Genomic DNA, 19314 nt, shown 5'->3' with positions numbered 1-19314 from the left:
AAGGGGCATGTCCCGAAACATGTTATCCTGGCGCCTGGCTTTCTAATAATCCTTCTGGAGTACTCCCACATGCCCTGCTAGCCTATGGTGTTCAGCTGTCTCCTGAGTTCCGTTGACATTACTACGAGATCCTCAGATTCCTGTGCTGCAGCCGGCAGTCTCCTATCACAGATCTGTAGCTCCATCACTGTCTCCTGCCACCGACTCCCACAGCCCTCACAGCCACTCCGGCACATCCCTTCCATCACTGGTTTGGCCTTTTCAACTAGCAGCAGTGTGCACAGCACCATGTAAGACTTTTAAATGCCATTTTCAATATAGTATGATTTTAACTGGATTTCCTTGACTCCTGTGGATCCTGGACTCTGCTTAGTGCATTTACCCCACACAGTCCATTCCATATCTGTTTTCATAGGACCTCTCTGGAGCACCTTGACTGTGTGTTTTTGTATATTGTCTTTACCACTATCCCTGTGGTCACTCTAAGGTCACCCAGACAAGTCCACATGCCAGGCTCTCCACCTTTCTCTGGCTGCTGATATGGATCCACATTGTGATACTGCACTATAGCGCCTTACATTCTTTTATATTATAGCTAGAGAACTGAACATGGTGAGCTCTTCTTCCTAATGTGGTCAGTTTTTAAGAGGAAAGCAGTGGGACTGGCAGGATCACCAGGGATTTCACACAAAGGAAGCAATACAAAGAGAACAGGATACTTTTTTTCCATACAAGTACATGGTACAGCAGGCATATATCAGGAATTTGAAATGCTGGGGTAACAAACATTTTAAAGTGGTTGTAAACCCTTACAACACACTTTTTGCTACAGGTAAGCCTATAATAAGGCTTTCCTGTAGCTACCCTGGATATCTCCTAAACCTAAACAGTTTAGGAGATATCCCCTGTATTTGCATGTGCTGACATCATCGGCACATGTGCACTGAGACAAACTGAAGCAATGGCATGTACGTGCCGTTGCTTCAGTGAGTATGCCGTTACCAGCAGCTCCCACGCGCATGCGCAGGAGTGGCGTCATCGCGGCTTCGGCCAATCACAGTGCCAGAGCGATACCCAGAAGTAACTCCGGGAGCAGTGTACGAGGACGGCTGCGGGGGCTTCGAACTCAGGTAAGTAATTCATAATGAGCTAGTATGCTATGCATACTAGCTCATTATGCCTTTGTCTTGTCTTTTTTTCCTTGGGTTTACAAACACTTTAAAACTATCTGTATTTAGTTTATTAGGTTGATTTTATAATATAATGTAACACATTTTTTTGTACAATGTTAATATTTGCTAAACAGCCTGAGTCTACATATTTGCTTGCTCGGTACCAAATGTTATTTTATTTGGACAGTTATACATACACAACTTTCCCCTAATAAAGAAAATGCACATTTCACAAATGTATTTTACATGTGAGGACATGAAATATAGAAGGAAAATGCCATTGGCCCCAAAGTTTTGTAAGCATTGTATGTTTACACTGGCAGAAATGAAATTGCAGCTGGGACAGGGGTCAGTCCAACTATCATCTATTCACCGCCTTCTGTATCCCAGGAAACTACATAGCTATGCAATCACAGGGTGAAAATAAACACTATAATGCACTGGCAGATTAGCAGTAGGCATACTGCTGGGTTTTATTTACTTCATAGCTCTTGCCTTAGGTGTCCTCTGGCAGAGTCACTAAGCTCCTTCTCCATTGCTCGCTGGAAGTGATCTGAAACCGATCCTTAGTGTGCTTTCCCAGGAACAGCTGGGCACTTTCTGGCGTTGCCTCTTCCAAATGTATACTGGATACAATTGAGCGATTACAATGTTTGGTATCCTATGCATCAGAGTTTTTATTCATCAAATTGAATACAGCTTCATTTTGAAAGTGACTGAATGACTTGTTTGAATTTTGCAGATTTCTAGGATTAAGTCTGTTTGGATGTGAAAGGATTGTTCTAAAATAAAGAGCTTTATTAAATGGATATATCTTTATTTAGTTTGTGTATTGGAGGAGTCATGGGGGCGTAGGGATAATCGTTTAAAGAAGGTAGCCACTTAGCAGACCCAGCAAAGTATAAGCTACTGAATATGTGGTTGAACATTCAAAAGATATACATCCTTTATGTATGGCTCAGCTTCTAGTGTACAGAGTTCATTGGCAGGGTTCCTAGAGGATATTTATTGGATAAAATGATCACTGAGGTGGGTCTGCCGCCTCCTCCTTTGAATATTATTGGGAGAACAGCATGGGTGGGTTGTAGAAGTCCCACCAAGACAACCAAGAAAATTTGTGAAGTTTTTACAATACTTGCAAGAGCAAGTTAATCCTTCTACTACTGGTCTTCATTTACACTTTCTACGGAACACTATTTTTATTAAAGGAATGCTCTACATGACACATTAGTGAAGGAGCTTATGTTGTAATATGAAAAATTGTATATAAAGAGACATCATCGCACGACGGCGCAATTGTCAGTTAGTATATAAAGAGACAGTGATTTTTTTTTTTTACTTTTATTCATACATACAATTTGGGCTTAAGAATGGGGCAATGTTAAAGTGGTTGTAAACCCTCACAGTTTTTCCCCTAATGCATTCTATCCATTAAAGTGGATGTAAACCCGATTCATGAAATTTGAGCTGGGCTCATATATCTGCGGTGTTTTCTTATCTTTTTTCAAAGCCCTATGTCCAGTAGCTTTCTCCTGCCCCATTCTTCTCTTATCAGCATAAGAACTTCTGACAAGCTCTCCAACACTGGAGATAAAAGCAACCAGGGTTTTGTGTTGGGGAGTATGCTATAAATAGATTACCAGAATGCTGAACGATTCAACAAACAGACTGGAAAGCCTCTACCTATGAGGAGAGGAAGTGTGTGCCTTTCCTCCAATCAGCTGTCTTGTCTGTATGCCCAGGTTTCACTGCAGTGCTAACCAGGAAGAGAAAAATCTCCTAACACGATGTGCACTTTAAAATATGCGGTATATAAATTTTCCGGCTCTAAATTTTGTGCAAACCAATCAATTTATACCAAAAATATGTAGTTAGAATACATATTGGCCTAAACTGATAACCCCTTGTCAAGTTTTTGTGTGTCCCATTGCGGAGATTTCCATTCACTTCCTGTCCCATAGCCAGACAGGAAGTGAAAGGAAATTCCTGAAAATTAAGTGAATTCCTTGTATTACCTTGTACCAGTATCCCCATTGGAAAATTTCCCTGCTATTACTTTTCTGGGGATAACCCAAAATTTGGGATTATCTTTTACTTTCACTTTTAATAGTAATGGTAAACAGGACAAATAGAGAGAGTGAATCTTCTTACCAGGGGAACAGACAGCAATAAAAACTGAAGTGAGATGTTCTAATCCCTCTCTACTCTATCCAAAACTAAAAAAAAAAAACTTTAGTGCAATCTATGTGGCTGCTCTAGAGCAAGGGTCTCCAAACTTTCTAAACAAAGGGCTTCAGACTTTAGAGTGGCCACTGGGAGTAGAAAAAGTGCTGGCGTTAGTGGAAGTGAACAATGCCCTAGAGAAATAGTGTCCCATTGTTTGGGCCAGTGGGAACTATAGTGCCCCATTGTTGATGTCAGTGATAGGAAATTTTCCCTTATTGTTCATGTCAATGGAAGAAATAGTGATCCATCGTTGGTGTCAATGGGAGGAATAGTCATCGATCGTTGGTGTCAGTGGGAGGAATAGTGCTTCATTGTCTGTGTCAGTGGGAGGAATAGTGCTCCATTGTCGGTGTCAGGGAAAGGTATATTGCCTCATTGTTCATGTCAATGGAAGAAATAGTGCTTCATCGTTGGTGTCAGTGGGAGGAATAGTGTCCCAGCATTGATGTCAGTGATAGGAATAGCGCCTCATTGTTGGTGTCATTGAGAGGAATTATGTCCCATTGTTGGTGTCAATGGGAAGAATATTGCCCCATTGTTCATGTCAATGGGAGGAAGTGTGCTCCAATGTTGGTGTGAGTGGAAGGAAGAGTGCCCCATCATTCCTGTCAGTGGAAAGTATAGTGTCCCCATCATTCGTGTCAGTGGAAATAATAATTTCCCATCATTGATGTCAGGGAGAGGAATAGTGCCTCATTGTTAGTGTCAGTGGGAGGAATTATGTCCCAAGAAATTTGAACGATTGCCCCATCAACACAGACAGCGAGTGGGGGAAGCCGTCCTCGCCGGGGGAAGACAGTGATTAGCACTAGTGGCTATAGCAGCCACTTGCGATAATTGGAAGCAAATCGGGCAGGCTGGTTGTATCGAATGATGAACTTGGTACATTCAGCTTCCCCATTAATGGTTTGAATCTCGGCCGGTTCAGCAGGAACCGTGTATTGCGGCCTTAGTGGAAGGAATAGTACCCTGAGGGCCGGATAAAGAATAGGAAAGGGATGCATCCAGCCCCTAGGCCGCAGTTTGGAGACCACTGCTCTATAGTACCATAGTACCAACCTCCTCCTCTTCCTCTTCATTGGATCTGGTAGGCCCACAGACAGTAGTAGTGTGTAGCGACTGAGCTTGTATACCTCCATTTTTCACATATAGGAAGCTTTGGATGTTTAGACACTGTGCATGCCTTTAATATACAGAGACAAGAAAGCATTTAATACAAAGCTCTTCCTACTGTCTGTTCTTCATTTCTACATATTAGAAACATAAATATATTTTTAGGTCTGTTGCTCATTTTACAGTGTACTTTTTTCTCACAGCACATTAATGTTAAAGATTGTGCCAATGAGGCTGGCAGTCTAACTTTTTGAACTTTAGTTTAGTCTTTGACATCTTTGTCCATTCAGTGGCAAACTCTAACATATGTCGCCTGAGAACTGCCACTTCAAAGTGTGTCCTCTACTTTACATGATGTAGATTTAAAGGACCAACTCTAGACCCTTCTACTGACTCACAACTATTCTCTGTGCTCATAAAGCCAAGGAACAGAGTGATTTTATTAAAGAATAAAGAGATTTTTCAACAGCACATAAACAATGCCACAGGGATCTTGCAGTGATACATAGCCTTGGAATGGCACTCTAACCCTTTCACCCCATCACTACCCATAGCATCTGTGTGGAGTTGCTTGGCAACTAAAGATATTAATCTTTTGTGGTGTGTGTATATATATATATATATATATATATATATATATATATATATATTACACAACACAAGCCTTCTACATTACTTTTATCTCATTATTGTCATCAGTAATCAGTTTATGTGTTAATATTTCCTCTAATACATTTTATTGCACTGCACTATTGCTAACATTAGGAACTAAAGTTAACCTTTTAATGACCAGGGGTCATTGATGCCTAGATGCAAAGGTCAAATTTAGCAGCATCAGCATTTGTCAGTTAACTTAGCAATGCCTCAATGACTAATTTGTATACCTAAATATTTTTATACATTTTTTTGTGTGTTTTTTTATTATAGGCTGACAATATGTAAATGGAACAATGTATTATAATTTGCCATGGGGGTGATTTACTAAAACTGGAGAGAGAAAATCTGGTGCAGCTGTGCATTGTAGCCAATCAGCATCTAACTTGAACTTCAAAGCTTGTACAATTATGCTTTGACAATAAAACCTGGAAGCTGATTGGTTTCTATGCAGAGCTGCGCTAGATTTTGTACTGTCCAGTTTTAGTAATTCAACCCCTATATATATCCACTTTCCGAACGCCTAAGTGGGAAAATATGTCATAAATTTGACGTTTAATTCCGAAGTTATGGCTGCAGCTAGATGCCATAACCCTGGTATTAATTTTTCCCTTTAGTCGCCAGACTTTCTGCTAAAAGTGATCTAAGCGGCAGATTCGCAGCTGGATCACTTTTAGAAGCTTTCCGGTGGTTCCCAGGCTTACCTGGATGATCGGTAGCTTTGGGAACCTATCCGATGCTGGAGACAGCTGGTCACAGAGATGAGGGAAGGAAAGATGGCCTCTGTGGCCTAGGAGGACCGGAGCATTGTCATGATGTCACTTCCAGTTCTGGGGCCATCTAAACAAGGCAATTTTATTTTGATCTTTTGCTTTTAAAAGAGAAAGTTGCATCGGACATGTGTAAACCTAACCTTACTCCTGGATTTAGAGGGCAGACAATAAATTACACAATCCTGACAAAGTCAGGTACTGTATAACCCCCTTCCCCTGCAGACATGACTGCACTTTATGATAGGCCCACTCTATCAGCAGTGTATTCAGTATTACCAATGGAGACTTGATGAATGTCTTTTGAAAGTACTTCAACATTTCATTTACTTTTAACATTCGATTTTGGTATGAACAGACTTCCCTGAATGAAAACCATACCATTAGAACTTTGTTCAAGAAACATTTTTCATTCTACGCCCTCAAATTTTCTCATCACTATGGTTGAAAAATGAAAACGATCTCCCTAAACATCGGAAGATCAAATGAATGCCCTGAAAATGAACATTTTCTTTTAAAAAATGTTACTAGTGCATGGTCAGATTTAGTCCTTACTCAGCTTACTGTTTGTTGGCTTGCTCATTGGATGGATGTGGTGATGATGCCATATGCTTTATAGTCTATTATATAGCCTAGAGGAGGAGAGTTCACAAGGGAAGCTGCAAAGCTAAACCAGGAAATAGGGGGCCACCTGTCTAGATATGAGGTGTAGCAGGCTGTCTGTCTGAATTAGAGCATTGGCTGGACGGATTTACAATTCCTTTAAAAGCTAAAACGGTTTCCATAGATTAATGCACATTTATTTTGAGTTCTGCATTAATGCATAGAAATGTTTATACAACCTGGTCACTGTATTATGTTTATAAATTAAAAAAAAAAATAATTGAACTTGAGTTGTGTAACATGTACTGTATATAACATAAAATGTGATTGTAAAAGCACTGACATATTTTTTAAAGCTTCTTTTGACAGCTTTAGCATAAGTATTTTGAGAATGATATTGCTGTTGTAATAGTCTTGGTTCATAGACTAAATCATTCTTTTTTTCTTCTAGGAGAACACCAAGGAGCAGAATTATCTAGAGGATCACAGAACATAGCCCATTTAAATCTTAAAAAAAATGGCATTTGCAAAATGGAGCTGGATTTGTGCAATCACCCATGTCACGTTATTAGCCACAGTGTCAGCTCTCACCCAAAAAAACCTCCAGATAAAGAGAAACTTTACTACTTTCTATGCTGAGCAAGCTGACTGGACTTTTAACCACTTAGTGGTTGATGCGAGGACTGGACATATTTACCTAGGAGCTATTAACAGAATATATAAACTCTCCGAAGACTTGAAGGTCTTGCTGACCCATCAGACAGGACCAGATGAAGATAACCCAAAGTGTTACCCTCCTAGGATAGTCCAGCCTTGCAACGAGCCCTTGGTGTATACCAACAATGTAAACAAAATGCTGCTAATAGACTACAAAGAGAATAGGTTAATAGCTTGCGGAAGCCTTTATCAAGGTATATGCAAGCTTCTCAGGCTTGAGGACCTCTTTAAACTTGGTGAACCATTTCATAAGAAAGAACACTATCTTTCAGGGGTCAATGAGAGTGGCTCAGTTTTTGGAGTTATTGTTTCTAACAACAATGATGATGACAAATTATTTATTGCCACGTCAGTTGATGGGAAGCCAGAATATTTTCCTACCATTTCAAGCCGAAAGCTCACCAGGAATTCAGAAGCCGACGGGATGTTTGCCTATGTGTTTCATGATGAATTTGTGGCCTCAATGATCAAAATACCCTCAGATACATTTAACATTATTCCAGACTTTGACATCTATTATATATATGGTTTTAGCAGCGGCAACTATGTTTACTTCTTGACTCTTCAACCAGAGATGACCTCTCCGGCAGGGTCTACTACAAAGGAACAAGTCTATACCTCTAAGTTGGTGCGGCTGTGTAAAGAGGACACAGCTTTTAATTCTTATGTTGAGGTTCCCATTGGATGTGAGAAAAATGGTGTGGAGTACAGGCTTCTTCAGGCAGCTTATTTGTCCAAAGCCGGATTAATACTTGCAAAGTCTTTGGGAATCAAACCTGGTGATGACATTTTATTTACTATCTTCTCTAAGGGTCAGAAGAGGCGCATGAAATCACTGGATGAATCTGCCTTATGTGTGTTTGTTCTCAAACAGATTAATGACCGCATTAAAGAGAGACTGCAGTCTTGCTACAAGGGAGAAGGCACTTTAGATCTTGCATGGTTGAAAGTTAAGGATGTTCCTTGCGGCAATGCAGTAAGTAGCACTTTTAATAATTTCTTTTAAATGACTATTTAATTCTACAGATGTGTATATGTAAAATATTCCTGCCCTGAAATATTTAATGAATGTGCTTTGAGATGACTTAGTCAACTGATTTCAAGTCTTCTTGTCATGTTTTATAGATCTAGGCCTGGTAAAATATGTAGAATAAGGTATGTTTTTACCTAATTGTTTGTACCTGAATACTCACAGCCTTTTACAAATATTCCTAGACTGTATCAGACAAAATTAGTGGGATAAACTCATCCTAGCTGTATGCTTTTTATTGCCATTAGATTTGGAATTTTTAATCAAACGCCAAAGTGCTATTTTTATCTTTAGAGCTCAAAAGGTATGTAAACAAAGCACACATTTTTCCCTCTTTAATGATCTTATGGGGTTGATTTACTAAAACTGGAGAATGCAAAATCTGGTGCCACTTTGCTTCTAACTTCAGCTTGTTCAATTATGCTTTGACAAAAAAAACCCTGAAAGTTTCTATGCAGAGCTGCACTTGATTTTGCACTCTCCAGTTTTAGTAAATAAACCCCTATGTGAAATTTTCTGGAAGACACATATACATATGCTCTAAGTGACTTTTTATGAGGCAATCAGCACAAAGGACAGTGATTTTGCAGCTATCCTAACAGGAAATAAAAATATGTATATTTAATCCAGTCATTCTCAACCAAGGTTTCCTGGAACCTTGGAACTAGAGTTCTTCCAAAGGTTGCTAGGGGTTTCTTGAGCTGTGGCTGACTGACCTATCATTTGATGGTGCCTTTGTAGTTCTAGGGCCAATACCACTTGGCAGAGCCAGCTGCATGACCCCAGTGATCTTGTAAGCTTGTTGGCTGTCTGTAAGGGTGGCATTCTGATCACCACTGTAAGGCCTCATTTACCCTTGAGGTTGGGGGCAGTAAAAACACATGGATGAACTACTGCCCCCGCCCCCAACTGCTCTCCCTTAAGCTGCAAAGGAAGGGGATAGGGGTGTACACATCCATGTGAATGGCAGTATTGCCTGTCAAGCATGACCCCTTCAACTGAATGGCATCTCCCAAGGGTGGGGTTTAAATGGTTAAAGCAGGTGGTAGGTGAAGAGGTGACACAGTGCCTCCTCACTGCCTGTTAAATGTCCTCTGAAGAGGGATCCATCACCAATCATTCTTCAGAGGGCACCACTTTTGTAAACGAGCCCTAAGGATGGGATCATTTCCACTGGCCACCAATGTAAGGAACATTTCAAACCCTTATATGGAATAAATTCTATCTCTTCCCCTAGTAAAAGCAGCATATACAGTACACATAAACACTGGCTAGGCACACAGTTAACTCATTGATCACCCTAGATGTTTAACCCCTTCCCAGTCAGTGTCATTAGTACAGTGACAGTGCATAGTTTTAGGACTGATCACTGTATTAGTGTGACTGGTTCACGCAAAGTATCCCATTGTCTACTGCAATATCACAGTCTGGCTGTAAGTCACTGATTGCCGCCATTACTAGTATATAACAAAAATAAATAAAAATTCCATAAATATATCTCATAGTTTGTAGGTGCCTCTAATGTTTGCATAAACCAATCAATATATGCTTATTGGAATTTTTTTTTTTTTTTACCAAAAACATGTAGCAGAATACATATGTTTTATAGCAGAAAGTAAAAATTATTATTTTTTTCAAAATTGTCGGCCTTTTTTTGTTTATAGCCCCCCCCCCAAAAAAACGCAGAGGTGATCAAATACCACTAAAAGAAAGCCCTATTTGTGGGAAAAAATTACATACATTTTATTTGGGTACAGCATTGCATGACAGCGCAATTGTCAGTTAAAGTAACGCAGTGCCGTATTGCAAAAAATGGCCTGGTCATTAAGGGGGTTAATCTTCCAGAGGTCAAGTAAAGGTCAAAAAAGGAGGTCAATAAAGTGGCCCAGGGCTCTAGTCCCCAACTGGTTTTCATATCTGGCAGGTAACTTGGAGATCTAGTATACACAAAGAAATTAGGCCAGTGACAACAAGCAACCTTATGACAAGTATAGTCTTGCTGGGTTTACACTTTCAACCAGATTGACCCTACCTCAGCCCATTTTGGGTGAAGTTGCATTTTAAGGCATCTATGGACATCCTAGAGTGATCATCAGTGATCAGATGGAATGCAAATGTCTAGCTATCATCTTCTCAATATGCCATTTATAAATGTTGCATCAATCTAAAACAACTAAGCAGCTATATTTAATTTTCCTGATTTGAAAAATGTGGAGGTGGCTATAGACTGAATTTTCATTAAGTCAGAGTACAATGTAGATGTTGTGTATCTGCTGAAGAATGGGATCATTTTCAATTTAAAAATATATTGCTTTTGAATCCTTCACAAAATATTATGAATAATTATTTTGAGCTTGAGAGCGCCAGTAACTATGCTAATAGCAAAACCTTGGAGCGTTATGCTAAAGTTATCTCCGAAAAATGTATGTCTTTATTTTGCCCCGTGAACAATACGTTTATTTTTAGCTGGCACACTAGGAGTTATCCAGATCAGCAGCTTCTCCTAATAATTTCCAGTCAAAGCACATCTAAGGAAAATTGCTGGTGAAATAGTGCAGGCAAGATAACTGTTGCTCTTTAGGTTAAGACTCAAGACATGGATACTATCTACCCAGACATCAATGATATATCATGGAGTAATGAAAGCAGTGTTAGGAAATTGCAGACATATTCTCCAATCTCCTCCCATCCACCTATTTATTTTTGTTCATATTTATGATGGTGTAATGCATACCCATACCTCATACTGTAACTTTTTGAGATGGGAACAAGGGACATCTATTAGCAAAAGTATGTAGGCATAGGACACACACACTGCCAGCCCCCCTTAAAGGAGAATTTTACACAAAAAAAAAGATTAGTTAAACCCACAAATTTTTAATTGCCACTAGTATTCCTTTATACTGGCTTTGAAATTCACAAATGCCGCAATTTAGAAAATGTATGAAAGGTTTAGCACTGAGAAACACTTTTTGAAAGATAAATAATGCATTTTATATAAAACTATATAGATCAGACCAAAATGAGGGACAAATGAAGAGGCAAGAGGCACAGAGGGGCATTGTTGCAAATCAGGGACAGTCCCTTAAAATCAGGGACAGTCCCTCAAAATCAGGGACAGTTGGGAGCTATGCATACCTAACATCATTCCAGGCCGAACAATCTACCCAAATCATTACCATTATAGGACACCTAGTTTCTAGGTTGGTCTGGAAAATCGGAGGCTAGTTTGGAAAATGGTGGATAGACAGGCTGAACTAAGCTGTCAAGCAAAGGAGACAGAAGTTGGGACAAATTATAACACAACCAGGGGTGCTTCAGCAGTTTACTTTGCAAAACAGAATATTTAAAGCATTGTAAGCACACCCTAGCCTCTATTACTGTCAGTTTTGCTGGACAGCTTGGCCGGCATATAAATATCTTGGAAAATATAAATCGTTGTGTGAAATAAACAAAAGGAACTATAATAACGAATACTATCATTACATGTATTAACTGCATGAAGTTTTAGAGTAAATTTTTTTCACTTTTATCACTTCCTGATGGATTTACACAAAAATGTGTCCACATTGCAGTGGGCTTTAACACCGTACTGCCACACATATGAGTAAAGCCGGCACAGCTGTTTCGTTCTGGGAGCATGCTCACTCATTGGCCCCAACACTGTGGCTGTCCTGTCACTGACAGCTCCTAATTACTGTTTCAAAAAAGTCACAGATGTAGAGATCTTATAGCCATACAAGAAAAGAAAAGGGTGTAATACAAAAGATAAACAGTACAATGCCAAGGCTCAGTCTTCCATTCATCAGAGGAAATTCAGAATCCTATAACAAAACAATTCATGTATCTACACATGCTTAATTTGGGCCCCAGAGATCCTAAGGAGGCCTTAAATGTGAAAGTATGAGTAGTAAGGCATACATAGAATCTACCTTAATAACAAAGTGGAAAAGAGGTCCAGACATGGTAAAGTAATAGGAAAAGGGAATTTAAAGACAGACTGGTTTACATACGAGGTGAAACACCCAGATACAGAGCCAGATCCGAGAACAGTAGTGGAGGACTTCAGGGGACAAGAGATCGATGTTAGGGCTGGGCTCAGCCCTTCCTTCTCTGAGCTGGCCGCTCACCTGTCGGCTAATTGGCAGCTCCTATCTCTCCACACTGACTCACCTGTTGATGATATCCTGCTTGTCATTCCTGCCTACTTAAGCCGTCCAACCCAGATGATTTCTGTCTTCGCCTTGGTCACATCTCTAGAGACGCTCATCTGTGTTCCTGTTAAAGACTTGCTTGGCTGACATTCCTTTTGGCTTCAGATCCTGCTTGCTGTTCTACTAAGCTCATCTCTGGCTCCCTAACGTTTTGGCTTGTCTGACTATCCATTCCAGGTCCTGAACTCTGGCTATGTTTTGACTATGTTTACTCTGTTACTACCTTTTTTTTTAATAAGTGAGATTTAACTTTACTTCTGTCTCAGTCTGATTCATGGTTTCTGACAATAGGCAAAGGCCATGAAGAAGATGCAGTCAATCCACTTGTTGGTAATATTTTTTCCAGATTGGATGAGCAGGATCACTGCATGGTTCAGTTTGCCATGGTGTTACAAACGCTCCTGAATCGCACGGCTCACCTGGAATCTCCTAATGTGGCTGCTCTGGAACAACCTGTGTTGCAGGCCATCCCTGCTGCTGCTCCAGTCTCTGTGAAGGCACCCACCTCGAGTATTACCTCTGTAAGAGATATGTCTGGTTCCGTTCCACTTCCCCAGCTATTTGGGGGTGATCCAGTCCAATGCAGAGGGTTTCTCAACCAGGTTGAGATATATTTTGAGATGCTACCCCAGTCGTTTCCCACAAACAGAAGCAAACTAGGTTTCGTGATATCTTTGCTTTTTGAGAGATCCTTGGCCTGGGCAAACCCTCTATGGGAGACGCAAAAACCTGTTGTCTTGAGTTACTCTGAGTTTGTGCCTTCCTTTAAAAGGGTATTTGACGTTCCCCCATGCTCCACTTCTGCTGCCAAGTGCCTCATGTCCAGTACGAGAACTGTTGCCGATTACGCCATTGAAATCCGTACTCTGGCAGCAAAGGTTGCTTGGAACAATGAGGTCATCGTGGCTGCTTTTTCTCGTGGTCTCTCGGATATCATCAAGAATGAGATAGCAGCCCGAGATATAACCACTGATCTGGAGAAGTTGATCATGTTTGGCATCCTCATTGACTCCAGACTCAGAAAAAGACTCTCTTTTAAGGAGCGCTTGCGGAAGCCTCCTGTATATTTGTCTTCGAGCTTTGCAGTTCCACCCTTGCCTCCCTCACCTTCCATGCTTCCTGGTACCAAGTCTTTCAGTGAAGATGAACCCATGCACTTGAGCTTCATGCGTCTCTCTGCGGATGAGAGACCCTTAGGAGGAGGGAGAGATTGTGCCTTTATTGTGGCCAGGCAGGTCACTTTTTGAAGTCTTGTCCTACCCATCCAGGAAACGCCCGAACCTTGAGGTCCTGTCACGGACAGACCTTAGGTGACCTTGTTTCATCCCCAGTTATCCAGAAGGATAAGCCCCTGGTTTCGGTTACCCTTTCTTGGGCTCAGTGGTCCGTCGAGATACAGGCTCTAATCGACTCTGGGGCTGCAGGCCTGTTCATTGATTCTGCCTTTGTATCGAAGCACTTGATTCCTTTGCAGCTGCGTGATACTCCACTTGCCATTGAGGCTCTTGATGAGAGACCTTTACAGCCTGCCCATGTGACTAATGAGTCTGTTCCATTGTCCATGGCCGTAGGGGCTCTTTACCATGAGATAATCCAATTCCAAGTTATTTCCTAAACTTATTAGCTAAGTTTCCTCTGGTTATTGGTTATCCTTGGTTACAGAGGCACAAACCCTCTTTTGATTGACTCCATGCTGAGGTTCTCTCCTGGTCGCCACAATGCAGTTAGTCATGCTTCCAGAAGGTAGCCAAGGTCCTGTGCACTTCTTCTCTCTCCTCCTGCAGGAGGAGTACCACGATTTTAGCGATGTCTTTGACAAAGGTCAAGCCTGTAGTTTGCCTCCACACCGGTCGTATGATTGTGCAATTGACCTTCAACCTGGTGCCATACCTCCTCATTGCCGGGTTTAACCTTTGTCGGTATTGGAGGATAAGGCCATGGAGGAGTATGTTGCAGACGCACTTTCTCGAGGTTTCATCTGCAAATCCTCATCTCCTGCTGGTGCTGGTTTGTGGTGAACTGAGACCTTGTATTGATTATAGGGGCCTCAATCATTTCACGATTAGGAATGCCTATCCGATTCCATTGATTACGGAGTTATTTGACCGCCTCAAGGGAGCAACAGTTTTCACAAAGCTTGATTTGAGAGGGGCATACAATCTCATGTGGATTAAGGAGGGCGACAAGTGGAAAACGTGCAAATTCCATCGTGAACAGGTTAAATTCCCGATTTATGTCATTTCCACTGCTGGATTTTCAATGGACCCAGAGAAACTTTCAGCAGTCCTACAGTGACCCGACCTGTGGATTTACATCCTCTGCAGCATTTTCTTAGCTTTGACAACTATTATCGTAAGTTTATTTGTAACTTCTCGTCTCTGGTCAAGCCCCTGACTGATATGACCAGAAAGAACGGTAACCCACAGTGTTGGTCTCCGGAGTCCATTAAGGCCTTTGAGAGTCTCAAGGCTGCCTTTGTTTCTGCTCCTGTGTTGGCACATCCTGATCCTATGTTACCTTTTATCCTTGAGGTTGATGCTTCTGAGACTGGAGTTGGCGCCCTTCTGTCTCAACGTCCTACCTCTGAGAGCGCTATGCATCCTTGTGGCTACTTTTCCAAGAAATTGTCACCTGCGGAGTGCAATTATGAGATTGGTGACAGAGAGCTGTTAGCTATCATTTTAGCCCTGAAAGAATGGAGACATCTCATTGAAGGTACCACTGTGCCAGTTCTCATTCTTACTGACCATAAGAATCTCACATTCTTGTCTCAGGCTAAACGCCTCTCTCCCAGAAGGGCACAAAGGGCTCTTTTCTTATCTAGTTTCAATTACATTGTCCCATTCTTACCCGGAACTTAGAATGTAAGGGCTGTCGCTTTGTCACAACAATTTTCCTCCATTTCCAAGATGGAGTCAGTTTCGGTTCCTGTGATACCTCCTGTGATTCCTCCTGATCGTATTCTGGCTACGGTTTGCACCAGTCTCACTTCTCCTTTGGGTGACAAAATTCTTGCTGCTAAGGTTCATGCTCATCCTAAGAAACCTTGTGACCGCTGCTTTGTCCCAGAGAGTCTCTGTACTGCTGTGCTCCAGACTTACCATCCTCCCAAGGCTGCTGGCCACCTTGGGAAGAATCAATTCTTTTGGGCCTTTTCCCAACAATTCTGGTGGCCTAGTCTATGAACTGATGTAACAGCCTTCATAGCTGCCTGTTCCGTGTGTGCTCAGAGTAAGACTCCACGACACCTTCCAGTGGGCCTCCTACAACCCGTATCCAATGGAGAGAGGCCCTGGACCCACCTGTCTATGGATTTCATTGTGGAGTTACCCAACTCCCAGGGCAACACTGTTATCCATATGGTGGTTGACCGGTTCCCGAAATTGTCTCATTGTATTCCACTTAAGAAGTTGCCCACTTCTAAGGAACTGGCTTCCATTTTTGCTCAGGAGATCTTTCGCTTACATGGGCAACACAAGGTGATTGTCTCGGACAGGGGTAGTCAGTTTGTGTCCTGGTTCTGGCGAGCCTTTTGTGCACAGTTGGGAATTCAGCTTGCTTTCTCCTCTATCACCCACAGTCTAATGGGGCTGCAGAACGAGCCAATCAGTACTTGGAGCAATTCCTACGTTGCTATATTTCTGACCTTCATAACAACTGGTCAGACGTCTTACCGTGGGTGGAGTTTGCTCATAATAGTGCCTTGAAATCTGCTTCCCGATTGTCCCCTTTTATGGCGAACTATGGTTTCCAACCTTCCATGTTGCCTGACTCACTTGTTCCACAGAGTATTCCTGCATTAGAGGAGCATCTCCGTGGTCTTTGTTCCACTTGGGTATAAGTCCAGGAGGCTTTGCGACATGCTAATAGGTACAGACTCCATGCTGACTGCCGATGCCTGCCTGCGCCTTCCTACTAGGTTGGGGACAGGGTCTGGCTGTCATCTCGCAACCTCTCACTTTGCGTTCCCTCTCTGAAGTTCGCACCTCAGTTTATTGGGCCTTTCCGTATTCTTCACAGGATTAACCCAGTCTCTTATGCATTAGACCTTCCTTCTAATACACGTATCTCAAATGTATTTCATGTCTCCTTTTTAAAACCTTTGGTCTGCAAGCGCTTTACCACCTCGGTACCTCGTCCTCACCCTGTACAGGTTGACAACCATGAGGAGTATGAAGTACAGTCCATTGTTGACTCTCGTAGGTTCCATGGGCGCATACAGTACCTGGTGCATTGGAAAGGAACACTCTTGGGTCTCATCCTCGGACGTACATGCCGCTGTCCTCCTCCATGATTTCCATAGACATTTTCCCCTCAAGCCTGGTGGTCCTCCGACGGGGAGGGGTTATTGAGAAGGGGGTACTGGGCTCAGCCCTTCCTTCTCTGAGCTGGCCGCTCAGCTGTCGGCTAATTGCGAGCTCCTATCTCTCCACAGTGACTCATCTGTTGATGATATCCTGCTCATCAGTCTTGCCTACTTAAGCCGTCCAGCCCAGATGATCTCTGCCTTCGCCTTGGTCACATCTCTAGAGACACTCTCCTGTGTTCCTGTTAAAGACTTGCTTGGCTGACATTCCTTCTGGCTCCAGATCCTGCTTGCTGTTCTACTACGCTCATCTCTGGCTCCCTGACGTTTTGGCTTGTCTGACTATCCGTTACGATTCCTGATCTCTGGATATGTTTTGACTACGTTTACTCTGTTTACCTTTTTTATTTTTATTAAAGAAGTGAGATTTAACTGTACTTCTGTTTTAGTCTGATTCATGGTTTCTGACAATAGGAACTCTGCACTATCACTGTAGGCCTGCCAACCAGCCAACTCACTGTTTTTAATCAGGAGCCAGTGGGATGGGTTCCTGATCATGTGGTCACTGTGACAGGCTATCACAGGAAGCCCATTTAACACCTCTGGCCTTAAAAACTTTTAAATTCCAACTCTAAACTAAAAGTATTTTTTACTAAGTTGTCCTCCCACCCTCCTCTAAGCCATAATACTAAGCATTTTTGTGATCCCAATCCCTGAGTGAATCTTTAAAGGCTCACACCAGCTGAAAAGCTCTCCATAGATGATAATGACCCAAGCACCAAAGGATCCTTTGTGTGTCCACAATGTCACGCAAGAAGGCCAGGACACACCCCCTGTTCCGCCCCCTTAACCACTTGCTGACCACCCCATGTACATATACTGCGGGGTGGCAGATCTCCTGTGTGAAATCACGTACCTGGACTGTGCACACGCGCCGCAGGCGATCAACTTCCGCTATGATTGGACACAGCGGGAGCCAATCGGCGGGTTTGGCAGACCCCATGTCTGCCGGGACCCACTGATCATTCCTGAGAGAGGTAGAACAGCGGTCTGTAAACAAGGCAGATTGCCGTTCTGTTAGTAGGTAAGACAGAGATTGTGTGCTTCTGCTAAGCAGGAACACGAATCTCTGTTTTCCCACAGTTAACCCCCCACGCAGTAAGCACTCCCTAGGGACACATTTAACCCTTTGATCACCCCTGATGTTAACCCCTTCCCTGCCAGTTTCATAGTACAGTGACAGTGCATATTTTTTAGCACTGATCACTGTATTAGTGTCACTGGTCCCCAAAAAAAGTGTCAATAGTGTCATTTAGTGGCCGATTTGTCCACCGCAATGTCGCAGTCCCGCTATAAGTCGCTAATCACTGCCATAACTAGTAAAAAAATAAAAATAAATAAGAATTCCATAAAAATATCCTATAGCGCAAGCCAATCAATATGCGCTTATTGAGATTTTTTTTTTTACCAAAGCAGAATACATATTGGCCTAAATTGATTAAGAAATTTAATTTATCAATTTTTTTTTTATTGGATGTGTTTAAAAGCAGAAAGTAAAAAATATTGTTTTATTTTTTTTTCAAAATTGTTAGTCTTTTTTGTTTATAGTGCAAAAAATAACTATCACAGAGGTGATCAAATACCACCAAAAGAAAACTCTATTTGTGGGGAAAAAAAGGACAATTAAGAAGAATTATACAAAAAAAAGTGCTTTTTTTTTACCACTACTATTCCTTTATACTGGCTTTTGAAATTTACAAATGCAGCAATTTAGAAGTTGGATGAGAGGTTTAACCCCGGGAAACACTTTTTGGTAGATATTTAGTGCATTTCGTATACAACTATATAGATCAGACCAAAATGAGAGACAAATGAGGAGGAAAGAGGGGCAGAAGGACTTTATTCAAAATGAGGGACAGTCCCCCAAAATAAGGGACTTTTGCATAGGCGTGCGCAGGGGGTGTGCTGGATGTGCCTGGGCACACCCTGATCATCCTGTGTGCCAGGGCCAAAGAAAAGGCAGTACACCCTGCCCTCCATGCTCCATTTGCTCAAAAGGGGGCCCAGGCACCTGCCAAGCAGGAGGACCAACTGTACTGTCTTATTGCAGATATCGATTCTCTTGTTCCTCCCATTGCCGTGCTGCCGGCTTCTCCTCCTCTCCCTCCGGCTGTGCTGTAGGGGGATTGGTTCTAGCATCTGCGCCTCCATCCTGTCCTCAGTCTTTTTTTCAGTCTTAAATGTAAGACATCAGGGGTCTGTTTAGAACCCTGATATTTCCCAAAAACCCCCCAAAAGGGCAATTAAAAAAATGTAAAAAAAAAAAAAAAAATCTAATAAACAAATAAATAAATAAATGTAAAAAAAGAATAATAATAAAAAAGGACTCATTCACATGTGCTTTGCACTCCCCACCGCCTAGCGACCGCCTCTGTTGCTCTGTGTTTGAGCTTTGGGATGATCACTCTAATGCAATAGACTGCACACACCTATGGACAGCTGGGAGCTG

At 41.9% G+C, this 19314-nt stretch overlaps 1 protein-coding gene across 2 annotated transcripts in view; it reads left to right on the top strand.

Annotated features, from left to right (window-relative positions):
* PLXNA4 (plexin A4) overlaps nucleotides 1–19314 on the top strand; it is a 1066226-nt gene that overhangs the window by 104988 nt on the left and 941924 nt on the right. For both annotated transcript variants that reach the window (XM_073619416.1, XM_073619417.1), the window contains exon 2: nucleotides 6990–8231. In XM_073619416.1, the coding sequence (XP_073475517.1) occupies nucleotides 7056–8231 (1176 nt within the window). In that variant the 5' untranslated portion in view covers nucleotides 6990–7055. The remainder of the gene's footprint in view (nucleotides 1–6989; nucleotides 8232–19314) is intronic.

Source organism: Aquarana catesbeiana, linkage group LG03, assembly GCF_042186555.1.
Source record: "Aquarana catesbeiana isolate 2022-GZ linkage group LG03, ASM4218655v1, whole genome shotgun sequence".
NCBI lineage: Eukaryota > Metazoa > Chordata > Amphibia > Anura > Ranidae > Aquarana > Aquarana catesbeiana.
The sequence above is the reverse complement of the archived record's forward strand: the minus strand, read 5'-3'. Positions and strand labels throughout refer to the sequence as shown.